Genomic DNA, 24213 nt, shown 5'->3' with positions numbered 1-24213 from the left:
CCAACAAAAAAGTTCCCTTGGTGGCACAGTGGGTTAGGGCTCCAGCATTGTCACTGCTATGACTTGGGTCAGTCCCTGGCCCAGGATCTTCTATATGCCACAGGCACAGCCAACAAAAAAGTTCCCATGGTGGCACAGTGGGTTAGGGCTCCAGCATTGTCACTGCTGTGACTCAGATTGCAGCTGTGGTTCGGGTTCAGTCCCTGGCCTGGGAACTTCCACATGCCTTGGGCGTGGCCAAAAAAAAAAAATGTTGACATGTAGAAAATTAAACTCAAATTCTGCCATTTTTCTTTTATTCCATGTCCTAGGCTTGATTAAATAGAAACGAGTTCTTAAAATCTGATACATTGATGAAGCTGTAGAACTTCTCACACATGCATTTGAGTTGGAAAGTTTCAGAGTTTTGACTTCTCTTTTAGGGCGGTACCCGCAGCATGTAGAGGTTCCCAGGCTAGGGGTCGAATCAGAGCTGTAGCTGCCATCCCACACCACAGCCCATACCACAGCCACAACGACATGGGATCCAAGCCGCGTCTGCAACCTACACCACAGCTCACGGCAACGCCGGATCCTTAACCCACCGAGTGAGGCCAGGGGTCGAACCTGCATCCTCATAGATACTAGTCAGATTTCGTTTCCGCTGAGCCATGATGCGAACTCTGAGTTTCAGAATTATTGCTGTTCATTATAAGCTGTGATAACTTAGATTAACCTGTGATAAGCTGATGAAGCATTGAGCTCTATATTTCAGTTTTCTGGCTCCCAGAAAGGGACTTAGAGCATATTTCAACCTTAGGGAATACATGTATTGTCAAGCAGAGCATTTCAGTAATTACAACAGGCACTGCCCGCCCTCTCAGGGCTCATAATCTCCTGGGAGGGATGCACAGATTCCTTCATGACAAACAGAAGCACATGAGTGGGGTGAAGTTAGGGTAACTTTCCAGAAGAGATGAGATAGTGCTAGAACTGAATCTTAAAGGACAAGTCTTAAGGTTAGTGCATGAGGCGTGTGAAAAGGGCATTCCTGGCAGAGGGAAGGGAGTATATAAAGTCCTCGAAGGATGAGAGGAAGCATGACCAAGGGGTTCTGAAAGCAGTGAGCATGTCTGGGACATTGGACATGGGTGGAACTTAGGTAGAGAAATTCTGGAATTAGAAGTATTTCTAATAGTTCTAATTAGAACTTAATTAAAACATTAAGTAACCCCCATTACTTAATGTTTTAAAGAGTGATATACTTAGATTCACATTTCCGTAAGATAATAGCATCCGTGTCAGAAATAGACGGGAATGGAGAAGATTAGAGGTCGGAAGACAGTGACCTGTTCAAAGATTGCGTCTAAGATGGAAACTGAGTCGGGCGGGGAAGTTGAAAAGAAGTTAGATGATGTGCCAAGAGGAACTTGCAGGCTTGGCACCAGGGAGGGTGAGTGAAAGGGGAGCATCTAAGACTGTCTAGGTGGGAGTGTGGGGTACTGGTTATCCTGGAGGGGACAGGACACCCGTCCGAGCCATCTCTAAAAGCGCAAATAGTGGAGTTCCCATTGTGGCTCAGTGGGTTAAGAACCCGACATAGTGTCTGTGAGGATGCAGTTTCAATCTTTGGCCTCGCTCAGCAAGTCAAGGATTCAGGGTTGTCACGAGCTGTGGTGTAGGTCACAGACACAGCTTGGATCTGGCGTTGCTGTGGCTGTGGTGTAGGCTGGCAGCTATAGCTCCGATTGGACCCCTGGCCTGGGAGCCTCCATATGCCATGGGTGCGGCCCTAAAAAAAGCAAAAAAGAATGGAAATAAAAGTTCAAGTACTTTAAATGCTTACATATGCTCTAATGTATCATTTTAATTTTAACATAGATATTTTCCTGGAAATCTTGATGTAAAAATTAAACTCCAGGAAGATGCCTAATGTTTATCCTATGATATTGGAACCTAAGCCACACAACTATAAATATGGAGCACCTCCCTCCCTTCAGTAAAATGCACTGGGTTAATAGAACTTAGAGCAAAATGATAGTGGAGAAAAAAGTGAAGAACAAGGAAGTTTGCGTGTGGCACAGCAGGTTAAGGATTCGGTGTTGTCACAGCTATGGTGCAGACCTCAACGGTTGCGTGGGTTCAATCCCTGGCTTGGGAACTTCCACATGCTGAGGTTGTGGACAAAAAAAAAAAGGGGGCAGAATGAGTGGCCTAATAAAGAACCCAAGAGCCAAGTCATCAAAGAAACGCCTATCAAGTTTACATTTCAGGAAAACAGATTTGAAAGCATTTGTCTCCCGAAATAGAACTGAGAAATCTAGGGAATGTGTTAGAAAGTCACAACAGCATCACTGGCTTTAAGAGGCCCTGCCTCCCACAGTCCAGGATGGGGACCTGTCCTTTCTGCCCTGGGGAGAGCTCACGCCAGCCTCCCTTTTGGGTCTCTGCCACCTCCACCGCCCCAAGAAGCATAAGCCAGTTGAGATCAGGAACAACCTCACCCACTCAGCCTGTGGCCACCTGTCCCTCTGTGCCTGACCGCCTTCCCGCCACATGCCTCTCCCTGGTCTGGAGCAAATCCTTGTTGCCACTCCTCCATCCACAGGACCATTTCTGCCCTCCTGGTGGCTCCTTGCCATATTAACATTGTAGGACTCAGCCCTGAAGCCCCCTCCTCCTCCCTTCATCTTTAGAATTACCAACTCCAGAGACCCCTCCACACACAAGCTGAGTGCCTGTCCCCACCCCTCCTAGAGATCTGTAATCTACCCAGTCTTAAGGACATTTTCTTCTGGGCCATGAAAATGCCCCCTTTGGTGGCTGGGAAGCTCCTCCCCTGTTTCTCCCCATTTTCTTTTTTTTTGGTCTTTTTGTCTCTTTAGGACCGCACTTATGGCATATGGATGTTCCCAGGCTAGGGATCTAATAGGAGCTTAACTGCTCCTCAATTTTCTGTCTAGCTCTTAGCTGCGGTTTCATGATTCTATCAGTGGTTCTTTTATTTCCCCACAGGATACATTTCTCCCAAACAGGCTAGAGGTTGAATTGGAGCTGCAGCGGCAGCCGTACGCCACAGCCACAGCAAAATCAGATCCGATGCCGCACTTGCGACCTACACTGCAGCTCACGGAACGCCAGATCCTTAACCCACTGAGCAAGGCCAGGGATGGAACCTGCATCCTCATAGATACTAGTCGGGTTCATTAACCAACAAGCCACGACGGGAACTTCAACCCACGCCTTTGTTTAAGCTGTTTCCTTGGGCGGCCGGAGTTCTCCCTCCCTCCACCTGTCTGCTCTTTCCTTGGGACCAGGACGCTGTGCCAGCTCCCCAGGGTCTTTCTTCCACTTTCCAGGCACCCCTGGGGACGCACTCTCCAGCCCGGGCTCCCTTCCGGTCTTGTCAACCTCTCCATTCTCACACTTGACACACTCCGATCATTTCACACCCAGCGGCATGCTCACATCAACAGAACAAGGAGTCCGGAGACCACGAGAGTATCTGAGTATGTTTCCATCCAGAACGAGAATGTTTTTATTAAAGCGTAATTTATTTTTGAAAAGGCAATGTATGTACTTGGTGCAAAATCTAAAAAGAAGCTGCCTCTCAGATTCGCCCCCAGGCCCTGGATTCCCCTAGGAACTGTGTTACTCTCTTCCGGTGAATCTCTCCACGTATGTTCAAGCCTTGCCCTCGACCCCTGGGTGGCCCCTGTGCTGGGCACCGAGCTCCTTTCGTCGGAGCTTGAAGTCTCAAAATCGGTTGCCCTCAGGCTTCCCGCTCCTTTCTTGCAACTCCGGGACCTCAGTGCCAGGACGCACTGAGGACCAGACCTCTGCGCCCCCCCCGCTCCCCCTGGCGGCCGCTCCCCGCGCTGCAGCGTCCTGGGCCCCACTCCCCCTGGCGGTCGCGCCCCGCACTGCAGCGGCCGCACGCCCTGCCCCGCCCCGCCCCGCCCCGCCCCCCGCCTCGGCGGGCCCGGCCGGGGGAGGGGTCGCGGCGGCGGCGGCGGCGGCGGCGGCGTCAGCGGAGGCCGGGGCGGTGGGAGTCGAGGCTCCGGAGCAAGATGGCGGCGCGAGTGTTGCGCGCCGGCGGAGCGGCCTCAGGCGGCGGCTTCCTGTGGCGGGCCGCCCCCTGCAGCCTCCTGCCCGGGCTCCGGTGAGCAGCGCCGCCCTTTCCGGGAGCGGCCGGGGAGGGGCCGCCGCGGGGCGGAGGGCGCGGGGTCCTCGGCGCGGGTCTCCGCCCTGGCTCGGTAGCGTTCCCATGGGGCAGGGCCGCCGGGGCTGTGGGGCGGCTGGGCTGAGGCCGCGGTCCGCGTGGCGGGGCGAGCCGGAGCCTCGGCAGGGTCGGAGCGCCTGCTGCCGGGCCGGCGGGGCTCAAGGTCATGGCGGGAATGACACCCAGCGCCGAAGCCACGTCCGCGCGCGGAGCCGGCCCGGCCTGTTGGACCTTGACCCTGCGCGACCCGGAGTCGTGGGGCAGCGGCCAGCGCGTGGCTGAGGCCGCAGGCCTTGAACTTGGGCCTCGGGGTTCCTGCAGGGCGTCCTGAGAAAGCTGCTCGCCCGCGCAAAGCCTCAGTGTCAGCATCTGTAAACGGTAGTGGAGGTACCTACCACTCACCTCCTAGGTTGCTGTGAAGAAATAAAATAATACATCGGCCCCGGCGATCCCTCAGTGGAGATTGGGGAAGTAGCCAAGAGGTGTCCGCCTTACGGACAGTTGTTGACTTGCATTGAAAAGTAGGTAGTGGATCAAAAAAGTATGTACAGTTATCAGCACGAAGTAGGGGGTGGGTTCATGTTTAAACTTTTTTCCTAACCTCATTGGATTACATATTCGATTTTCTGAGTCCATCCCGGACACAGCCATGTCCTGTTTGCCCAGTTGAAAAACCAGAGCCCATATCAACCAATTTACACGTCCATTTGCTTTCCCGGTTTATTTACGTTAGGTTATATGAATTTTATCTTGTTGTTTATCTTCAATAGTGAGCCTCTAGAAAATACAGTTGGCATTTCAAAAAATGGAAAAGGGAAGGAAGTACCTGTTAAAACTCTTAATGTGGGCCAGCTTTATATGATAACAGCTTATTTATTTAGTGTAATCCTAGTAGCAATCTTAAGAAGGAAGTAATAGGATCTACATCTTAGAGATGAGAAGGAACCTCAACCTGCTGAAGACACGTGGCTAGAAAAGGCATTTGAACCCAAGTTGGTTACACTTCAGGCCCAGTGCCCTTGTAAGGACTGCTGCTCAAGTTGTGTTACAAAATTGGATGTTTATGTTTCCAAGTTGATCAACAAATCAACCCTCTTTTATTTTTATTCTGTTATTAAGTATCTACTGTTTATTTTTCCCCACAAGTGATAGAAGCCCATGAAATTGATATTTCCTTTTTTTCAAAAAAGACAGCTGAGGGAGTTCCCCTTGTGGTGTAGTGGAAATGAATCGGACTAGGAAACTTGAGGTTGCGGGTTTGATCCCTAGCCTTGCTCAGTGGGTTAAGGATGTGGCGTTGCTCTGAGCTGTGGTGTATGTTGCAGAACGCGGCTTGGATCTGACGTGGCTATGGCTGTGGCCAGTGGCTGTAGCTCTAATTTGACCCCTAGTCTGGAAACCTCCATGTGCCATGGGTGCGGCCCGAAAGAGAAAAAAAAAAAGCTGCGCCTGAAGGTGTTCACTTAAAGGGCCCAAGGTCACCTGGGATACCCCAGGTTCCTGCTGGGGCCACATGCTCTCGACACTGGGGTCCTTGTCTCTATCCAAGGTCCCCTGTACCTTCTGACTACTCCTTCCTGGGCTCTAGTCTGCCTTAACCTTTAACTGCCTCAACTTTAGGACTCAGTCTAGACCCAGTCAATTCATTGATTCTATCACATATTGAGTGTATACGGTGTCTTTGAAGCCCGCTGGACCTGAGCGTAAGAGCTGTGGTCGCTCTCCCCAGGAAGCCGTGGCTGAGATGAAAACCCATAGAGACTTACAGATGGAGGTAGGTGCCATGGGACAAAATCAGGGAGCTTCCCACATGAGGTCATGGAAGGCCTCTCGGACAAGGTGATGTCATACTGAGACCTGAAGGGTCAGTGGGCATGAAAGCCCTGAAGGGGAGGAGTCAGACATGCTGGGAAACCCCAGAAAAATCTAGGAGGCAGGAGTGAAAGGAAAACAAGACAGGTGGCAAGGAGCAGGGGCCAGAAAATTCCAGGCCTTACAGCTATTTAGAGAGTTTGCATTTTATTCTGAGCCCTGGAAAACATTTAAAGGTATAAGCCCTAGGGTAACATGCTCTGATCTACATTTTTAAAAGATCAGTCTGGAGAGTTCCCGTTGTGGCTCAGTGGGTTAAGAACCTGACATGGTATCCATGAGGTTGCAGGTTCCATCCCTGGCCTTGCTCAGTGGGTTAAGGATCTGGCATTGCTGCAAGTTGTGGCATCGGTCACAGATGTGGCTCAGATCCCACGTGGCGGTGGCGCAGGCCAACAGCGGCAGCTCCAATTTGACCCCTAGCCTAGGAACTTCCATACACTGCAGGTGTGGCCCTAAAAAGGAAAACATAAAAAATAAAATACCAGTCTGGCTTTGAAAGGGGGACAGAATCAAGGTAATGGCCAGCGGGGAGGATGCTGGTGCCATTTACCTAGAGCTGTTTGTTGCCTAGGTGAGCGTGCCGGCCACCTGCCAGGTGCTGTTGGGAAGCGTCAGTGAATAAGGCACACGAGGTGCTGGCCACTGAGAGCTTGCTAGGAATTCAGAGGAGGAGGAACAGGTGTGGGTGGGGAAGGGGCGGATCCAGGGCAGTGGACCTGGTGAAGTTTGTTTGAGATGGCCGTGCACTATTCAGATAGAAAGGCCAGCTAAGCAGTTGGCCTGCTGGACCTCTGACTCCTCACGGGAGATGTCTGGACAGCATTGGAGAGTTGTCAGCACATAAGAATGCAGTGTTGATAGATCCATGGGTTTCAATATGCCGTTTTAGAGTCAATTGAAATTTGTATAATAAAATGTTTTTTAAAACCATAGGGATGGATGAGATTGTTTGAGGAGTGTGGGTCGAGCAGGAGCTGAGAAACAGGCCCTGGGCTCTATGGGCATTTATAGGCTGGATTAGGAAGGAGAAGCAGCAAGGGAGACTGAAAAGAGGCAGCTGTGGGGTATTGTTTTTTTGTTGTTGCTGTTTGCTTTTTAGGGCCGCACCTGCAGCATACAGAAGTTCACAGGCTAGGGGATGAATCAGAGCTACACCCGCGGGCCTGCACCACAGCCACAGCAGCTCGGGATCTGAGCCACATCTGCGACCTACACCACAGCTCACGGCAACGCCGGATCCTTAACCCAGTGAGTGAGGCCAGGGATCAAACCCGCAACCTCATGAATCCTAGTCAGATTCCTTAACTGCTAAGCCACAAAGGGGACTCCCGTGGGGTATTGTTGTCTCTCAGTGCCCTGGGGAGGTTATTTCCAGGAGGGAAAAGTTAAGATGACATAAGAAAACTGCATTTACCCACAGGGGTGTTGTGGGTGACCTTGCAGGAGCCGTTTCAGAGTGAAGGAGGAAGTCTTCCTGGGAGACTTTTTGCCAGCACATCTTACTTGGCTCTTCTCAGGGCCGGGCCCTCTGCTCAGCACTTTGGACATGGCACGGGTCTCCCACAGGTGCTAGAAATGACAATGTCCCAGAATTTAACTCTTCCTCCTCCTGCAGCGCCTGCTTGCTCCTCCTGCGTTCTCTCTCCTCAGTGCCAGACCATCTTCCATTAGTGGTCCAGGCCAGAAACCCGGTTCCCCAAGCCTGTCCCCTCCTGTTCTCTCTCATCTAGTCAGTTGCCAGATCTGTTAGTTCTGCCCCCAGCATGTGTGGCCTCCACCACTCCCCTAGCGCAGCTGTGGGCAGTGCTCAGCTGGATTTCTGCGGAGAGAGTGGACTTGAAGCCCCTGGTGATGGGGACAACTAGCGAATTCTGAGCAGGACATTTTCCTACTAGAAAGAGCTCAGAGTTCCCACTCTGGTGCAGCAGGTTAAGATCTGATGTTGTCTCTGCCACGACGTGGGTTCAATCCCTGGCCCAGCCCAGTGGGTTAAGGATCTGGCCTTGTTGCACCTATGGTGTAGGTCACAACTGCAGCTCAGATTCAATCCCTGGTCCGAGAACTCCATATGCTGCCTTCAGGAGTATCTTTGGAACACATTGCTTTTCCTTCATCCCTACTGCCATTGTCTTAACCAGGGCCATCTGTGGTCCATCCTGTGAGTCCTGAATGCCTCCTGATTGGTACTGCTGGGCTGGGCAGCCAGCCAGGAGCCCAGGACCCATGCTCCCTGCCTTTCTCTTTCTTTTTCCTTTCAGGGCCACACCTGCGGCATATGGAGGTTCCCAGGCTAGGGGGGTCTAGTTGGAGCTGCAGCTGCCGGCCTACGCCACAGCCACAGCAATGCCAGATCCGAGCCGCTGCGACCTACACCACAGCTCATGGCAATGCTGGATCCTTAACCCACTGAGTAAGGCCAGGGATCGAACCCACATCCTCATGGACCCTATTTGGTTTCTTAACCCACTTAGCCACAACGGGAGCTCCTGCCTGCCTTCTTGCTGCAGTCCACCCGCCACACCAGTGTCAGGCTGTTGTTTACACCCAGATCTTTTCTGGAAACTTGCTAGCATTGCACGGCGTACGGGATAAAGTCCAGCTGGTAGGCATGGTGCACGGGAGCCACCCGCCCCCCTCGCCTTCCTGTTGTCCTGCACCATCCTCCCCCACCCTGTTTTCTTGCCTTCCCGAACACTTGCTGGTCCAGAAATATGCCACATAGCTTCACGACTCCATGCCCCTGGACACGTTGTTCCCTTTGACTGGAATTTTCACCTCCAAGACAGAGCTCGAGTGTCTCCACTGGACTCCCTCTTGCTCCTTGCAAGCCAAGGCCAAGATGGTTCGTGCCCTTGAGTTCCCACAGTGTGTGTGTGAGTCTGCCGTGTCCGTGACCGCTCTGGCTGTTTGCTGCTAGGTTTTTTGTGTGCGATTGGACAGGCTAGGCACTGTCTCATCTTTCTATCCACCAGTACCCAATGTTTAAAGCCTAGTGTTTTGTAGAATGTGCCGCCCAGCATCTAGATGATGTTATAAAGACAGCTGATCGTGACGTTTGTCTCTAAAGCAGCCCCGCCTGGGTCTTGTCACCCTGACAGCTATTGGCATGGCCGCCTCTTCCCCCTTCCGTGATTCAGCTTGGACAGCCGAATGGACTGGGCACATGAGGCACCTTTGGTCACTTGCCACTCTGTCAGTTGGGGCTAATGTTGGGCCATGTCGCTTTCCATTTGTCAAGACAGTTGCTACCCAAGTGTGACAAGCAGACAGCACTCGGGTGCTTGTGGTTGTCCCTTGATGTTGACTCTTTCTTAGGTTAATGTTTAGTTTACAGAGTGTTGTCCTATTCCTTATCTCATTTTCCCCATCCTAGAGTAAATCCCTCTGGTATTAAAATCCGGAACAGGTGCTCACTTGGGGAGATTTGTGGTGGGGAGGCATACCTTTTTAGTGACAATATTTTGAACTTTATGGATCTTGGTTCATAGTTTTCTCTTGCTACTTCTTAGCTCAAGTTGTGTAATAACCTCTCGGAGCCAGTCTGTAAAAGGCGATAACATCTACCTTGCTAGATTGTTCCAAGGATTAAAAGAGTAGGTATAGACAAACCACTTAGTCCAGTGCAGGAACTGTGTGCTTATAAACTTGTAATTCCCTTAAATTCTAAAGAGGAAGAGATTGCTTTGGAATTTTTTCCCCTCCAGATTCAGTCTGCCAATAATTCTTTATACATGCCGTCTTGTTTTATAAAGTATTAAACCCCTAGGAATTAAATATCAATATGTGTGCTCATGGTATATGTTTGTCTATATATTTCTGGAGGGATTCATTAAGAACTATTAGTACAAGCAACTACAATTAAAAAAAAAAAATTGGGGGAGTTTCCGTAGTGGCGCAGTGGAAACAAATTCAACTAGGAACCAGGAGGTTGCAGGTTTGAACCCTGGCCTCACTCAGTGGGTTAAGGATCCAGCATAGTCGTGAGCTGTAATGTAGGCTGGCAGCTTCAGCTCTGATTCAGCCCCTAGCCTGCTAACCTCCATATGCCACAGGTGTGTCCCTAAAAAAAAAGCAAACAAAAAAAATTTTTTTAAATCAACTATAATTTTAAAAATTTAAAATAAAGAACTATGAGTAGTGGTTGCTTTGGTGAGCATTTCTTGAGATTTCCTATATTTTTAGAAACTTTCATTGTGCCCTTTTCCTAGTTGTTCATAATTGTTATCCCTAAACTCCAAAAATTTATTTGACCCCCCCAAAAATTTTCACACAATTTCTGTTTAGTAAATTTAAACTGTGAAATAAAGAAAAAACAGGAATTAGACAGAGTCCCATTAACAAATCTTGAAACTTTTTACTTTGCATATCACTAATTTTATATGCTTGACATTTTACTTCATTGTAATTATTTAAGCAAACATTCCACAATGTGGCATATTTAAAATGCTTTAAAGTGACAAAATGTTTTTATTTTTATGGAAATAAATTTTGTAATGATTTATTTGGAAAATTGCCTTCTTCAGAATTAGTTTGTTTATATAATCAAAGAGTGAATTGAAAACAGAGATAAATACCATATGATTTCAGGTTTTGCTAAAGGGCTAATAGTTTTTTTATAGAATTTCTTTAAAAAAAAAAAAAAAGGCAAGCAAAGCTTTTTATTAAAAGAGAGAGCTTGTGCACAATGGAGAAGGTGTGGGGAAAAAAGTGCCAGCTCCTCTATATAAAATTTCTTCTAAAAGTTTGTTTTTTAAAAAAGTAGTTTTAAAACAATTTCTTCATCTCTCATCCCTAATCAGGTGCTCTCCTAAGTGCTTTAAGCATATTTACTAGGGGTTAAACATGTACTTTAAAACAAAAGTGAAAAACATTGTCAATACAGACTTTGTATGGGGAAAGCTGTGTCTATTTTACTTTTAACTCTGTCCTTTCAGGGGTATGACCATTAATACTTTGCTTAATTCTAAGGAATTTTAGCATATAATAAAAGCAAAGTGGAAGAATTTCCAACTTCTTTTTACAGATGCCACTTAGGGCTATATATTTTTGTCCTATGCACTTACAAGAAGAATTGCGTGTACTGGTATTAACTTGTTATTTTGCTTATTTAATATGAGCTTCCTGCTTTTTAATCTTAAAAGTTTTGAAAAGTAGGGGAGTTCCTGTCGTGGCTCAGTGGTTAACAAATCCGACTAGGAACCATGGGGTTGTGAGTTTGATCCCTGGTCTCGCTCAGTGGGTTAAGGATCTGGCGTTGCCGTGAGCTGTGGTGGAGGTTGCAGACACAGCTCAGGTCTGGCGTTGCTGTAGCGAAGGCTGGTGGCTACAGCTCTCATTAGACCCCTAGCCTGGGAACCTTCATGTGCTGCGGGTGTGGCCCTAAAAGCAAAAAAAAAAAAAGTTTTGGAAAGTGCTATTATATTGCTTGATCATTACTGTAGATATAGAAAACATTTTATTGTTAATTTTATATTTATAAATAGTTTGTTTATACATTTCTAAGTTCCACCAGTCAAAAAAGTCTTTTTATCTGGTTTCTAGCTATTTGTGATATCATTGAATTGCTTTTTAAATTAAAGGAACATCATATAGGGAGGAAAGTGCTCTGTCATGTTTGTTAAAACAAGTCGATTTGTTGATTTTTGAAGCAAAAAAAAAGGCCGCCAGTGTAACACTTGAAATTTAGAGTTCTATTTCTAAAAGCCCCATAGTTGAGTGAGAAGATTTTACATTATTTAATGTGGAATCCCCACGCTCATCTCATGAGTTTTCCTTGTCTCTTGTTTAAACTCCCCTTCCTCAGGGCCGTAGAGGGGTCACCCTCTTTTCCTGTTACATTGGCGTTGTGGTGTCTGTCCTCGAGCAGGTGTGCTCAGCGGATTAGAAATAGTCTGTAGGAAATCTTCAGGTGTTTTGAGCAGTATCCCAGAGAAGGCTCCCACTGGCCTGTCAGCCTCCTACCTTGTTGAGCAGCACTGGGTTAAGATCTGAGCATTTATATTGGCCATTTGGCATCCTAGCCCATTCCATGCTAGGTGTGACCTAGCAAAGGGCAGGGAAGATCATTTATGTGTTTGTCCGTCAATTAAAGATCAGCACAATCGAGTACGCTGTGATAGCTCTGGCCAGAGATGATGGCCAGAAAAGCCATGGCATGGAAAGAACAGGCACAGTGTTAAAAGGCTGCATTCTGTACGAGTCCATCTATAAGACATCCTGGAAAAGGCAAACGAGGGCGTCATAGAACAGATCCGTGGTTGCTGGTGGCTGGAAGTTGGGAGAAGGGTTTGATCATCAAAGGAGGCATTTTAGGGAACCGAGGAGCCGTTCTGTATCTCATTGTGATGGTGGTTACATGGTTTTAGGCGTTTGTCAAAACGTGTAGAACTGTATCCCAAAGGAGTAATTTTACGGTACATGCCTTTGAATTAAAGTGACAGAGATGCAGGGACATGGTGAGTCATTTGATTGTGGTTATATGAACTTAGGAAGAGGATGAGTTTCAGCCAGGTTTTAGTTTTTAAAAATTTGTTAACAGGTTAGATATACCTGTATACCTTACCCATTAACGAGTTTCTAAACATGTGCTTTTAGGTATGTTAGCTAATTTCAAGTATAAAAATAATATACGTATGTGGAAAATTCTCAGATAATCCCGAAGGTTATACAACGAAAAGGAAAAATCTCTCCTCCCACCCCTAAGCCCAGTCACATTTCCCGGATGTCGTCACTCGTAGCAGCTCACCTTGTGCGTGTATTTATGATACTATTCTGGGCCTGCTTTTTCCACATCATTCATCTCAGAGATACCAACACATCCGTGCCTGTAGATCTGCCTCATTCTTTTTTAGTGATTGCATTCTGTTCTGATATTGGACGTGCCTTGATGTATTTGACCCGTCCCTATTGATGGGTTCTAGGTGGCCTGTTCAGAGGTAAACTGGTAAATACGGTAAGGAATGCTGTCTCGCATTCAGCTGTGTGCGCCTGCCTAAATATAGCTGCCATAGGTCATAACTCCAAGTGCAAGGATTAGGCCGGAAGGCCGGCACGGTTTGAAGTTTGCTGTAGATAACACCACACTGCCCTCTAGGGAGGTTGCACACGTATGTGGTCCCACTAGCAAGCATATGGAAGTTAAACATGCACTTAAAATTGCACGGGCAAAGTGAGAGTTTGTTCTGTCAAATTTATGCTCACTCTCTGAAGCGTGTATAGTAGAAATTCAGTGGTGAGATGAAAATCAGCAAATTATTTATACCGTAATGAAGTTTGTATTCTTTTATTTCATTTTACTTATTTTTTATTCCATTGTGTAAAAAGTGTGTATTCTTAGGGTTTTGCGACAGTTAGAAATCTTCATTCAGGGTGTTCCCTGGTGGTCTAGTGGTTAGAACTTGGTGCTTTCACCACTGCAGCCCAGGTTCAGTCCCTGGTCTGGGAACTGAGATCCCACCTCAAGCTGCTACATACCATGGCCCAACCCCCCAAAAAAGGAGTTCCCATTGTGGTTCAGCAGAAGTGAACCCGACTAGTATCCGTGAGGATGTGGGTTCAGTCCCTGGTCCCACTGAGTGGGTTAAGGATCTGGCATTGCCATGATCTGCATTGTAGGCCAAAGACGAGGCTCAGATCTGGCATTGCTATGGCTGTGGTGTAGGCCAGCAGCTGCAGGTTCGATTTGACCCCTAGCCTGGGAACCTCCATATGCCTCTGCGGCCCTAAAATAAAAAGGAAGGAAGGGATGGAAGAAAGAAAGGAAAGAAAAGAGAGGGAGGAAGGAAGGAAGAAAAAGAAAGAAAGAGGGAGTTCCTGTTGGTGGCTCAGTGAGTTAAGAACCTGACATAGTGTCAGGATATGGGTTCAATCTCTGGCCTCACTCAGTGGGTTAAGGATTCCATGTTGCCTCAAGCTGTGGTGTAGATTGCAGATGCAGCTTGGGTCTGGTGTTGCTATGGCTGTGGTGTAGGCCTGCAGCTGCAGGTTCGATTCAACCCCAAGCCCAGGAACTTCCATATGCTTCAGGTGTGGCCTTAAAAAGAAAAAAAAGAAACAAGAAAAAATAAATCTTGATTTTTAAAGAAAAAATGTCATTTCACTTTCTCTGTATATTTCTTCTCACATTTTATATTGTGGTAAAGTACATATAAAATTTGCCATTTTTCTTTTGGGGGGAGTGTTTGTTGTTGTTTTTGGCTGCCCCATGGCATATGGAGTTCCCAAGCCAGGGATCAGATCCAAGACGCAGTGGGGATCTAAGGATCTTAGATCCTTAAGCCCCTGTGCCGGGCCAGGGATAGAATCTGCATCTCAACGGCACCAAGACACTGCCGATCCCATCGCGCCACAGTGGGAACTCTGCCATTTTAGCCGTTTTTAAGTGCACACTTCAGTGGCATTAAGTACATTCCCAGAGTTGTGCAGCCACCACCACCACCACCACCATCTCCAGAACCTTTTCATCTTCCCAGACTGAAACTCTGTATCCATCGAATAATAACTCCACCCCTGGCAACCACCGTTCTACCTTCTTTTTCTGTGAATCTCACAATTCCAGGTTTCCATGTATGTTTTTTCTGGGTTGAAATGTCCTTGGAGGAGGGAAGAGCACGTGGCGGAACTCGCAGAGACACGTGTGAGCTCCCCAGGAGCCGTGGAAGCCACTTCTGTCACGCTCTGCTCCTGTGCGTGGGAGCGCACGCTGTTGGGGTGGAAAGCGGACCTGTGGTAACCCGGGTTCTAGAGCGGTGCCTGGAGTGTGTGTTGGCTGAATGGATTGATGGAGTTTATGAAAACAGTGTACTGCGCCACACAACCTAAAGACCCTGAAATCTTTGCACCTCTGATTATACTCACATTTTGGCTTGATTACTCCTTAGGAAATTGGCGTCTTCCAATAACAGACTTCGAGAAGAGAGCTGGCTAAAATCCTTGTTTGTCCGGAAGGTCGATCCGAGGAAGGATGCGCACTCGAACCTCCTGGCCAAGAAGGAAACAAGCAGTCTGTACAAATTACAGTGTGAGTGGCAGGTTTGCTAGCTTCATAGTTGACTTTTCCCCCTTTGTTCCTAAGTTTATCGTTGAATTTTCTTTTGTTTCAGTTCACAATGTTAAACCGGAATGCCTAGAAGCATACAACAAAATTTGGTGTGTATACCAGACTATCCTTTACTTGGGGGAAAAGAGTGATTTTAATATCTGTCCGTTGAGCTAACCCTTGCTAGCAGAGTGAGGTCTTTCACAGCTGTTCTTAAAGCAGAACACTCGAGGCTCTGAAGTTGAGCGCTGTTGTGGGGTTGCCAAGGGCGCTTTGATCTCAAGCACGCATTCAGAGCTAAGACATCACCCAGGTTCTCAGACTTCGGAATGTTACTAGGCTCTTGAGGTTGGAAGGACCCTTGCAAGGCAGTCCAGCCCAGCTCCTCGTCCAGCGCCTGAGTCCTTTTGCAGCCCTAGCTGACTACCTGTGCTTATTACCTTCATGTGCCACATCTCCAGATGGTTCTGAGTGTTAGGAGCTGGAACTCACACCCCAGGGCCCTCCACTGTTTCCAGTTTTACTCCTGCGTAACAGGCCACAGAAGCGTTCTTATGGGTTTCAGTAGAGCCAACATTTCTCCCCAAGTCTTCCATCCTCCGGGATGCAAGCCCCTTCAGCAGGTTCTCATATGACATGAAATGCATGTGCTCTTAAAGAATTTGTAAACTTTAAGATCAAAGAGAATTAATTGCATCAGTCCTTAAATAATAGCAATAGCATTTTAAAGGTCAAATTGTCAGCAAACAGAACTAACAAGCTTGTTTTAAGCCTTTCACATCTGCTGCTTTCATGAGAAAGCAAATGATTTTGTTACCAGAGCCAGCATAACTTTCAGAAGCAAAAATCTTTTGTTGTTTTACTTTTGGAGGTGGTTTGTGAAATGTAACATCAGCAGGGTTGCCTTTATTTTTTAAAAAAAGGCCCTTAATACAAAGCAGATGCTTTTTTTCTGAATCTCTTCTCAGAAAATGCAGTTTTTCTGTACGCTGATGTTTCCCTGGATTACCTTTCCCACCCTGTTTTTATCACCTCATCTCCTGTCTCACATTCCTGGCTGTCTGTCCATATTTCTAGTCGAAAGTCTTGTTCTCACTTCAAACACAATATATGGAATCACCTGCCCTTCCAGCTTCCCTGTGTGTGACACTCAGAGTGGTTCTACTGGACTCTTTCCATAGTTTTTGGTGATTAATCGGTCACCAAGGGCTGTGCCTTCTTCATTTGACGTGTATCTTTGCTTCTCTTGGCTTGTTTCCTTCTCCACCTCCCTCTCCAGGCCGGGTGAGGTGCGTTTCCTGACTTCCTGGGCCTGAAGCTGCACCTGTACCCCTGCCCTGCCCCCACCATGAGCCCTTCCCTAAAGTTTGTCAAATCCATCTGCTTGAGTTCTGTTTCCTCCTTCGTCCTGTTTTTCTTCTTTTCTCTGGAGCTCTCAGCAGCTTCCTGTTTCCAGTATATAAAGACTTAACTCCTGCCTGGTTTTTAGGGGCCCAAATAATGAGGTTCTGCCCAGCTCATCAAGGGCTGGCTACAAGCACTGCCCACCTCACAACCTCCGTTCACCTGGGTGCTCTGTGCAGGCTTCCGGTGGCCACACGGCTCCAGTTCTGGGTTGTTGACTCCCTGCCCACGTCATGTGGCCAAAAGGAAACCCGTGTCCGTATCCCTCACTTCATCCATCTTTCCCCACCCCCGATTCCCATCAGTCTTGTGCTGTTTCTGAACATTCATGGGTCATATACATCAGGTAGATTTAATATCTGATCTTAATTTTAAAAGGAAATGCTACCCTTCAAAAAAATACACGTGGTTTGGCCATTGTAGTGGGTCATAAAGACATTAGAGTTTTGTTACCAGCTTTTCTCTGATAACTGTTCACACCCGCCCTGTCCTAGTGCCTCAGCATCTGGTGGTGATCACCCGCTTCATAGTATCGCTTGATGTCAGCAAATAGACAGGTTCCATTTCGGACCCTTGATATCTTTTTGCTCCCATTGTTGAATCTATATTGTACTTTGTCATCATCCATTTCTGTCCAGAATGTGCCGGTTTTAGCTTTTCCCTGGTAAGGGGCAATTGTGCCTCTCTGCTTTGCCTTTCCCTGTACATTAGCATCCGAACTCTGGGAAGGTCTCCACGGAACCGGGCGCCGCTCGGACACCTCTGTTACGTTAGCATCCTGCCATGACCGTGCCCGGACAGCGGTGACAAAACCGGGTGGTGTGTCCCGGGTGGGATTATGTGCTCCCTTCCGGATCCCCTCAGCTGGGTGAATTGAGGAGAAACGCAGGTGTGCTTTCATCTGGGTTCTTCTGCCCCGTGGAAGCCCTTTGGGGTGGTTGGGGTTGGGGTCGCTTTCAGACGCACCGTGTTCCAGCTCTGTCTTCCTCCTTAAAGCCCCCCCACCCGTGCCCCTGCTTCCTCTGCCTCCTGGGCCACTTCCTAAACATTACGTTCTGCCCTTTCTTCTCCCATGTTCTTTTTCTACTATTCCCATTTCTCTCATCCTTCCTGTCTTTGGAAACAGAGAACTTTGTATGAGCATCACCAGTGTGAAGTGCTGCTGCTTTTTTGTTTGTTTGTCTGTTTGTTTTTTCCCCCCCAAAACAGCAAATAGTAGATTCATAGTTCCTGGAGTGTGGGGACCTTTGGCTCTTCTTTATCATTTTGATCAACCTATTTGAGTCACCTACCACCGCTGTAGATAGCTGGGTTATCCGTCACCTAAGCCGCTGCTAAGTGGGACATTAGGGGACACCAGAACTCAGCTGAAAGCTTACTTCTGCACGCTGTTTTGATCATGAATGTATTCAGAGGTCAGTGGTCAGAACACAGAGTAGGTGACCTTTTCCTGTTCCTGATCATGTGTTGTTCACCTGGTGCAGTTTTGTCAGTTGTTTAATTAGTGTTGCTCTTTCTTCTCTTTAAGTCAAGAGGTGTTGCCAAAGATTCATGAAGATAAACATTACCCTTGTACTTTGGTGGGGACTTGGAACACGTGGTATGGCGAGCAGGATCAAGCTGGTAGGAAGAGAAATCTTTGGAATAATAAACACTTGTTCTTTAAGCCTTTCCTGTCATTACATAAATGATTTTTAACTTAATGCTTGTTTTTATAATCAAGGCTTTCCAAGTTTCAGTATAGTTTTATGGTTAAAGTAGTTTCTCCAGTAAAAAAAACTGCAGAACTTTTTTATGTTGTTTTCCAAGGTTGACTCTTTTATTGAAACTTTGTGGGTATTAACTCAGGGGCCAAGACATGGCACAGTACAGTTTTGTTCTGTGTTAACACTATGTCTGTCTAGAATGTTCGCAAGGTGAGAGTGTCCCGAAACTCTAAATGTGTATTATCTTAAAATCTATTTCAGTTCACCTCTGGAGGTATGAAGGAGGCTATCCTGCGCTCACAGAGGTCATGAATAAACTTAAAGAAAATCAGGTAGTGATTTTGAAAACTATTTACTTACTCAGGCTAATGATATAGTAGATTTTTAAAAATTTTTAAATGATTTTTATTTTTCCATTATAGTTGGTTTGCAATGTTCTGTTAGTTTCTATGCAGAGCAAAGTGACCCAGTCACACATACACATATACATTCTTTTTCTCACATTATCCTCCATCCTGCTCCATCCTAAGTGACTAGATAGAGTTCCCAGTGCTATGCAGCAGGATCGCATTGCTTCTCCATTCCTAATGATAGAGTAGATCTTAATACAGAATTAAGTGGCTTGTGTCATCAGTTTTTGTTAGTGAACTACTTCATTTTCTGTAGTAAAAATTTTATTATTTGGACTCTTGAGGTTGTATTTACACACAGAATAGCCAGTTGTAATACCATTAGAATAACAGTTCTTACTGTAAAAGTCAGTTGTACTTTGAAATTGATAAGCTGGGAGTTCCCGTTGTGGCTCAGTGGTTAATGAATCCGACTAGGAACCATGAGGTTGCAGGTTCGACCCCTGCCCTTGGTCAGGGGGTTAAGGATCTGGCGTTGCCGTGAGCTGTGATGTAGGTCGCAGACGCAGCTCGGATCCCGCGTTGCTGTGGCTGTGGTGTAGGCCGGTGGCTACAGCTCCAATTGGAACCCTAGCCTGGGAACCTCCACATGCCGTGGGAGTGGCCCAAGAAATAGCAAAAAGACAAAAAAAAAAAAAAAAAAAAAAAAAAAGACAGAAACTGATGAGCTGATGCTGTGATATCGGCAAGTCAGCCTGGCAGCCACAGTCAGCCTGGATTACCTAACACATACCTGCTGCAGGAACTGCCAGCTACACGGTCTTTGCCTTGGGCTGACTTGGCTGTCCTCCCCCTCCCTTCACTAACAGACGTGTGTTAGCCGAGAAAATTCTAACAGCCTTATTACATCATTAGGAAGGAGAACCTTTTGGGTAGATTCCCAGTCCATGTGTAAAATGGGTCTTGGATTATCTACTGTCTTGAGGTCTCTCTCTCTCTCTCTCTCTCTCTCTCTTTTTTTTTTTGTCTTTTTAGATCCACACCTGTGGCATATGGAAATTCCTAGGCTAGGGGTCCAGTCGGAGCTACAGCTGCCGGCCTACACCACAGCCACAGCAACACAGGATCCAAGCCGCATCTGTGGCCTACACCACAGCTCTTGGCAACGCTGGATCCCCAGCCCACTGAGCGAGGCCAGGGATCAAACCTGCATCCTCATGGTTACCAGTCAGATTGGTTTCTGCTGCACCATGATGGGAACTGCCACCTCTCTTAATGTACTGTCACATGTTGTTAGGAGAACCCACAACAAGTGGGAACTTGAATTTGTTTACATTGTCCTCTAAGTCGTTAGGTTGACTGTGTAGACTGTTGACTCTGAGAGTGAAAGGCCTGCTCACAGTCGTGCTGGTTCCACAGGATGCAAACTGGGACTGCCCCCAGCCAACTGGACTATTTATAAGAGTATTCTGTAACAGCAGGAACGTAAATGGTACTAAAGTGGGTTCGTTGTGTGTAAGTGTTAGGAGATTTCATGAGCACCTTTTTTCCCTCAAAGGAATTTTCCCGGTTCCGTAAGGAGAGAAGCAACATGCTTCTCTCGAGGAAGAATCAGCTGCTGCTGGAATTCAGTTTCTGGAACGAGCCTGTCCCACGGTCAGGACCGAACATCTATGAGCTCAGATCTTACCAGCTCCGAGTAAGTACTGAGATGTGAGTTACCCGTCCCCTCATTCTTCTGTGCGAAGAACCCATGCCCCTGATGCTTAGTGGACAGCACTCGCTGGGGGCATGATCTGTGACGTGTGTTTGGCTGGTTTTCTCCTCTGTCCAGTTCTTTTTCTCTTATTTCCTCTTTTTTTTTTTTAATTTTCTTTTTTTTCTTTTTTTGTTTTTGGCTGCCTCATGGCATATAGAGTTCCTGGGCCAGGGATCAGATCTGAGTCTCATTTGCAACCTCTGCTGCAGCATCACCAGATCCTTAACCCACTGTGCCAGGCTGAGGATCGAGCCTGCGTCCTGGTGCTCCAGAGACGCTGCCCACCCTGTTGTGCCACAGCAGGCACTCCTCTTGTTTCCTTTTTTTTAAATCTTCTTCCTTTTTCATTCTTTCCCTTCTGCTAAGCTCATTTGGTTTTTATAGCCTTATACATAATGTTTATTGTTGGCCATTTTTCTGCATAGTGTTTCTATTTTTTTTTCTTTTCTTTTTTTTTTTTTTTGTTTTTTTGGTTTTTTGCCTTTTCTTGGGCCGCTCCCACAGCATATGGAGGTTCCCAGGCTAGGGATCCAATCGGAGCTGTAGCTACCGGCCTACGCCAGAGCCACAGCAACGTGGGATCCAAGCCACGTCTGCAACCTACACCACAGCTCACGGCAACGCCAGATCCTTAACCCACTGAGCGAGGCCAGGGATGGAACCCACAACCTCATGGTTCCTAGTTGGATTCGTTAACCACTGCGCCACGACGGGAACTCCAGCATTTCTATTTTTAAGTGGAAAGACCTAAAATGCGGGACCAGGTAGATTATATAGCATCTGTTGTCATTGAACTAGAGCAGCTAATAAGCCTGTGACTGTTGAGTAAGTTACACAGCACCGTAAGAGCGAAAGGGAATAATTTGTATGACTTTCTAGATGCTTCCCTGCCAGGTGACTACTAAAAAGAAAGGCCCAGATAGCAACATAGTTAAAGGGAAAATGTATCAGTAGACCTCAGTGGTCTCATCCTCAGTATTATCCTGGGAAAAAAGATCAAGTGATGTCCTTCCTAGGTTTTCTTGAATTATTTAAAAATCTCACAGTAGGAGTTCTCTTGTGGTGCAGCGGGTTAAGGATCCAGCATTGTCATTGCAGCAGCTGGGGTTGCTGCTGTGGCACGGGTTCAGTCTCTGGCCCAGGAACTTGCATGTGCCACAGGCATGGTCAAAAACAATTTTCACAATGAAGTCGGAATGGGCACCAACAATTTAGCGGCGATGGGCCTGACTCTAGCCTTCATAACTGCAGTTGGATGGCTGAATTCTCACTTGACGTATCTGTTGTCTCCTTAGATGAAGCCATAGCCTGTTGCTCCCTCTCTGGGATGGGTATGAACACAGTGGATAATATTATTTTGTTACATTTTTTATTTGTTGGATCTCACATTATTAAGTTAGTCTTGTCATTCGCTATTTTTTATACTGTTATCTGTACTTCTTCACAGAAGAACTAACGAACCAAATTCAAATCTCTTTTCAGCCAGGAACTATGATCGAATGGGGCAATTACTGGTGAGTATATGACCAGGTGAAGCGTTTGCCTTAGAAATAGATCCTTTGCGGCCACAGTGTTCATTCTAGAAGTAAAACGTGGGGATTATGCCGTGATTGGATGCCACGCTGTTGTTTTGTTTGACATACTATGAAATTGTTCAAACACATGAAAAACTAGAGAGAAGAATACCGCAGGTTCCCCGCTTCCATACCTATTATCGGCCTCAGTAATTAATCAACACACAGCCAGCCTTGCTTGGTTCTAAATCCCCCAACCTGGAGTATTTGGAAGTAAATCCCGGGCAACATACCATTTCATCTGTAAATATTTTAGCATTTACCTCTGAGAGATAAGGACTTTTTCTGGTTTTTTTGTTTGTTTGTTTAAACAAACCCCAGTGTTGCACCAAGTTATGTCACATTCTCCTTCACTACTATCTTTCTGAACTATTGCTCTTGCCACAGAAAGAGCACCGCAATGATACCATTGCTTCTTTTTCCTTTTTTAATTGTCAAAAGACCAGTTTTTCTTCAAACTGATTCAACAGAATCCCAGTCAAAGCCCTAGCAGGCTTTAGAAATGCAGGGGACTCAGAATAGCTAAAACAACCTTGAAAAGGGGGAGCAAAGTTGGAGGACTCACTTCCCAATTTCGAAACTGACTACCAAGCTAGAGAGATCAGGACAACATGGGAGTGGTGTAAGGACAGGCATACAGCTCACCAGAATAGAATTGAAAAAGAAGAAAGAAATCCTCACATGTGAGCAGTTAGTTGCGGTTTTTTTTATGATCTTTTTTTTCCATTATAGCTGGTTTACAGTGTTCTGTCAATTTTCTACTGTACAGCATGGTGACCCGGTCATGCATACATGTATACATTCTTTTTTTTCACATCATCATGCTCCATCACAAGTGACCAGACATAGTTTCGAGTGCCACACAGCAGGATCTCATTGCTAATCCATTCCAAAGTCAATAGTCTGCATCTATTAACCCCAAGTGCCCCATCCATCCCACTCCCTCCCCCTCGGCAACCACAAGTCTGTTCTCCAAACCCATGATTTTCTTTTCTGTGGAAAGGTTTCTTTGTGCTGTATATTAGATTCTAGATATAAGTGATTTCATGTGGTATATGTCTTTCTCTTTCTGACTTACTTCACTCAGGATGAGGGTTGCTAGTTCCATCCATGTTGCTGCAAATGGCATTATTTCGTTCTTTTTTATGGCTGAGTAGTATTCCATTGTGTATATATACCTCATCTTCCTAATCCAGTCATCTGTCAATGGACATTTGGGTTGTCTTGGCTATTGTGAATAGTGCTGCAATGAACATGTGAGTGCATGTGTCTCTTTTAAGGAAAGTTTTGTCCGGATATATGCCCAAGAGTGGGACTGCTGGGTCACATGGTAGTTCTATGAATAGTTTTCTAAGATACCTCCATACTGTTCTCCCTAGTGGTTTTACCAGTTTACATTCCCACCAACACTATAGGAGGGTTCCCTTTTCTCCACACTCCCTCCAGCATTTGTTAGTTGTGGACTTATTAACAGTGGCCTTTCTGACTGGTGTGAGGTGGTATCTTGTGGTAGTTTTGATTTGCATTTCCTTATAATCAGTGATGCTGAGCATTTTTTCGTGTGCTTATTGGCCATCTGTATATCTTCCTTGGAGAAATGTCTATTCAGGTCTTTTGCCCATTTTTCAATTGGGTTGTTGGCTTTTTTGCTGTGGAGTTGCGTAAGTTGTTTGTAGTTAGTTGGTTTTTGACAGATGTCCCAAAGCAATTCAGTGGGGACAGATAGTCTTTTCATCAGAGGGTCCTGAGAGAGCTGAATATCCTTGCAAAAAGATTAATTTAGGAGTTCCCTTTGTGGCTCAGTGGTTAACAAATCCGACTAGGAACCATGAGGTTGCAGGTTCAGTCCCTGGCCTTGCTCAGTGGGTTAAGGATCTGGCATTGCTGTGAGCTGTGGTGTAGGTTGCAGATGTGGCTCGGATTTGGTGTTGCTGTGGCTGTGGCGTAGGCCAGCGGCCACAGCTTTGATTAGACCCCTAGCCTGGGAACCTCCACATGCTGTGGGAACAGACCTAAAAAAGGCAAAAAGACAAAAAAAAGATGATGAATTTAGACCCCTACCTCACATTATATACAAAAATTAACCCAAAATGAATTTTAGACCTAAATGTAAGAGCTAAAATATAACACTTTCAGGAGTTCCCTGGTGACCTAGCAGTTAAGGATTCATTGTCATCACTGCTGTGGCTTGGGTTTGATCCCTGGCCCCAGAACTTCCACATGCTGTGGGTGTGGCCCAAAAAAAATGGGAAAAGAACTTGAATAGACAATTCTCCAAAAATATACAGATAGCCAAAAAACATATAA

General features: G+C 46.5%; 1 protein-coding gene across 4 annotated transcripts in view; it reads left to right on the top strand.

The window, feature by feature from the left end:
* Window positions 1-4023: 4023 nt before the first annotated feature.
* NIPSNAP2 (nipsnap homolog 2) overlaps window positions 4024-24213 on the top strand; it is a 30806-nt gene continuing 10616 nt past the window's right edge. For 2 of the 4 annotated variants that reach the window (XR_014840323.1, XM_021086363.2), the window contains exons 1-7: window positions 4024-4141; window positions 14956-15095; window positions 15178-15223; window positions 18046-18140; window positions 18485-18555; window positions 20132-20272; window positions 21815-21846. Coding sequence is in view for 1 of the 4 variants with exons in the window: in XM_021086363.2 (XP_020942022.1) it covers window positions 4050-4141; window positions 14956-15095; window positions 15178-15223; window positions 18046-18140; window positions 18485-18555; window positions 20132-20272; window positions 21815-21846 (617 nt within the window). In the remaining 3 variants the exon portion in view is untranslated. Of the gene's footprint in view, window positions 4142-14955; window positions 15096-15177; window positions 15224-18045; window positions 18141-18484; window positions 18556-20131; window positions 20273-21814; window positions 23747-24213 lie in introns of all 4 variants that reach the window. The other 2 variants (XR_014840324.1, XR_014840325.1) reach the window with 2 other exon arrangements.

The sequence above is a fragment of the Sus scrofa genome, chromosome 3 (assembly GCF_054392235.1).
Source record: "Sus scrofa isolate SSC_HxYL_T2T_F1_AM1 chromosome 3, Sscrofa_HxYL_maternal_Yorkshire_Landrace_v2.0, whole genome shotgun sequence".
Lineage (NCBI taxonomy): Eukaryota > Metazoa > Chordata > Mammalia > Artiodactyla > Suidae > Sus > Sus scrofa.
The sequence above is the reverse complement of the archived record's forward strand: the minus strand, read 5'-3'. Positions and strand labels throughout refer to the sequence as shown.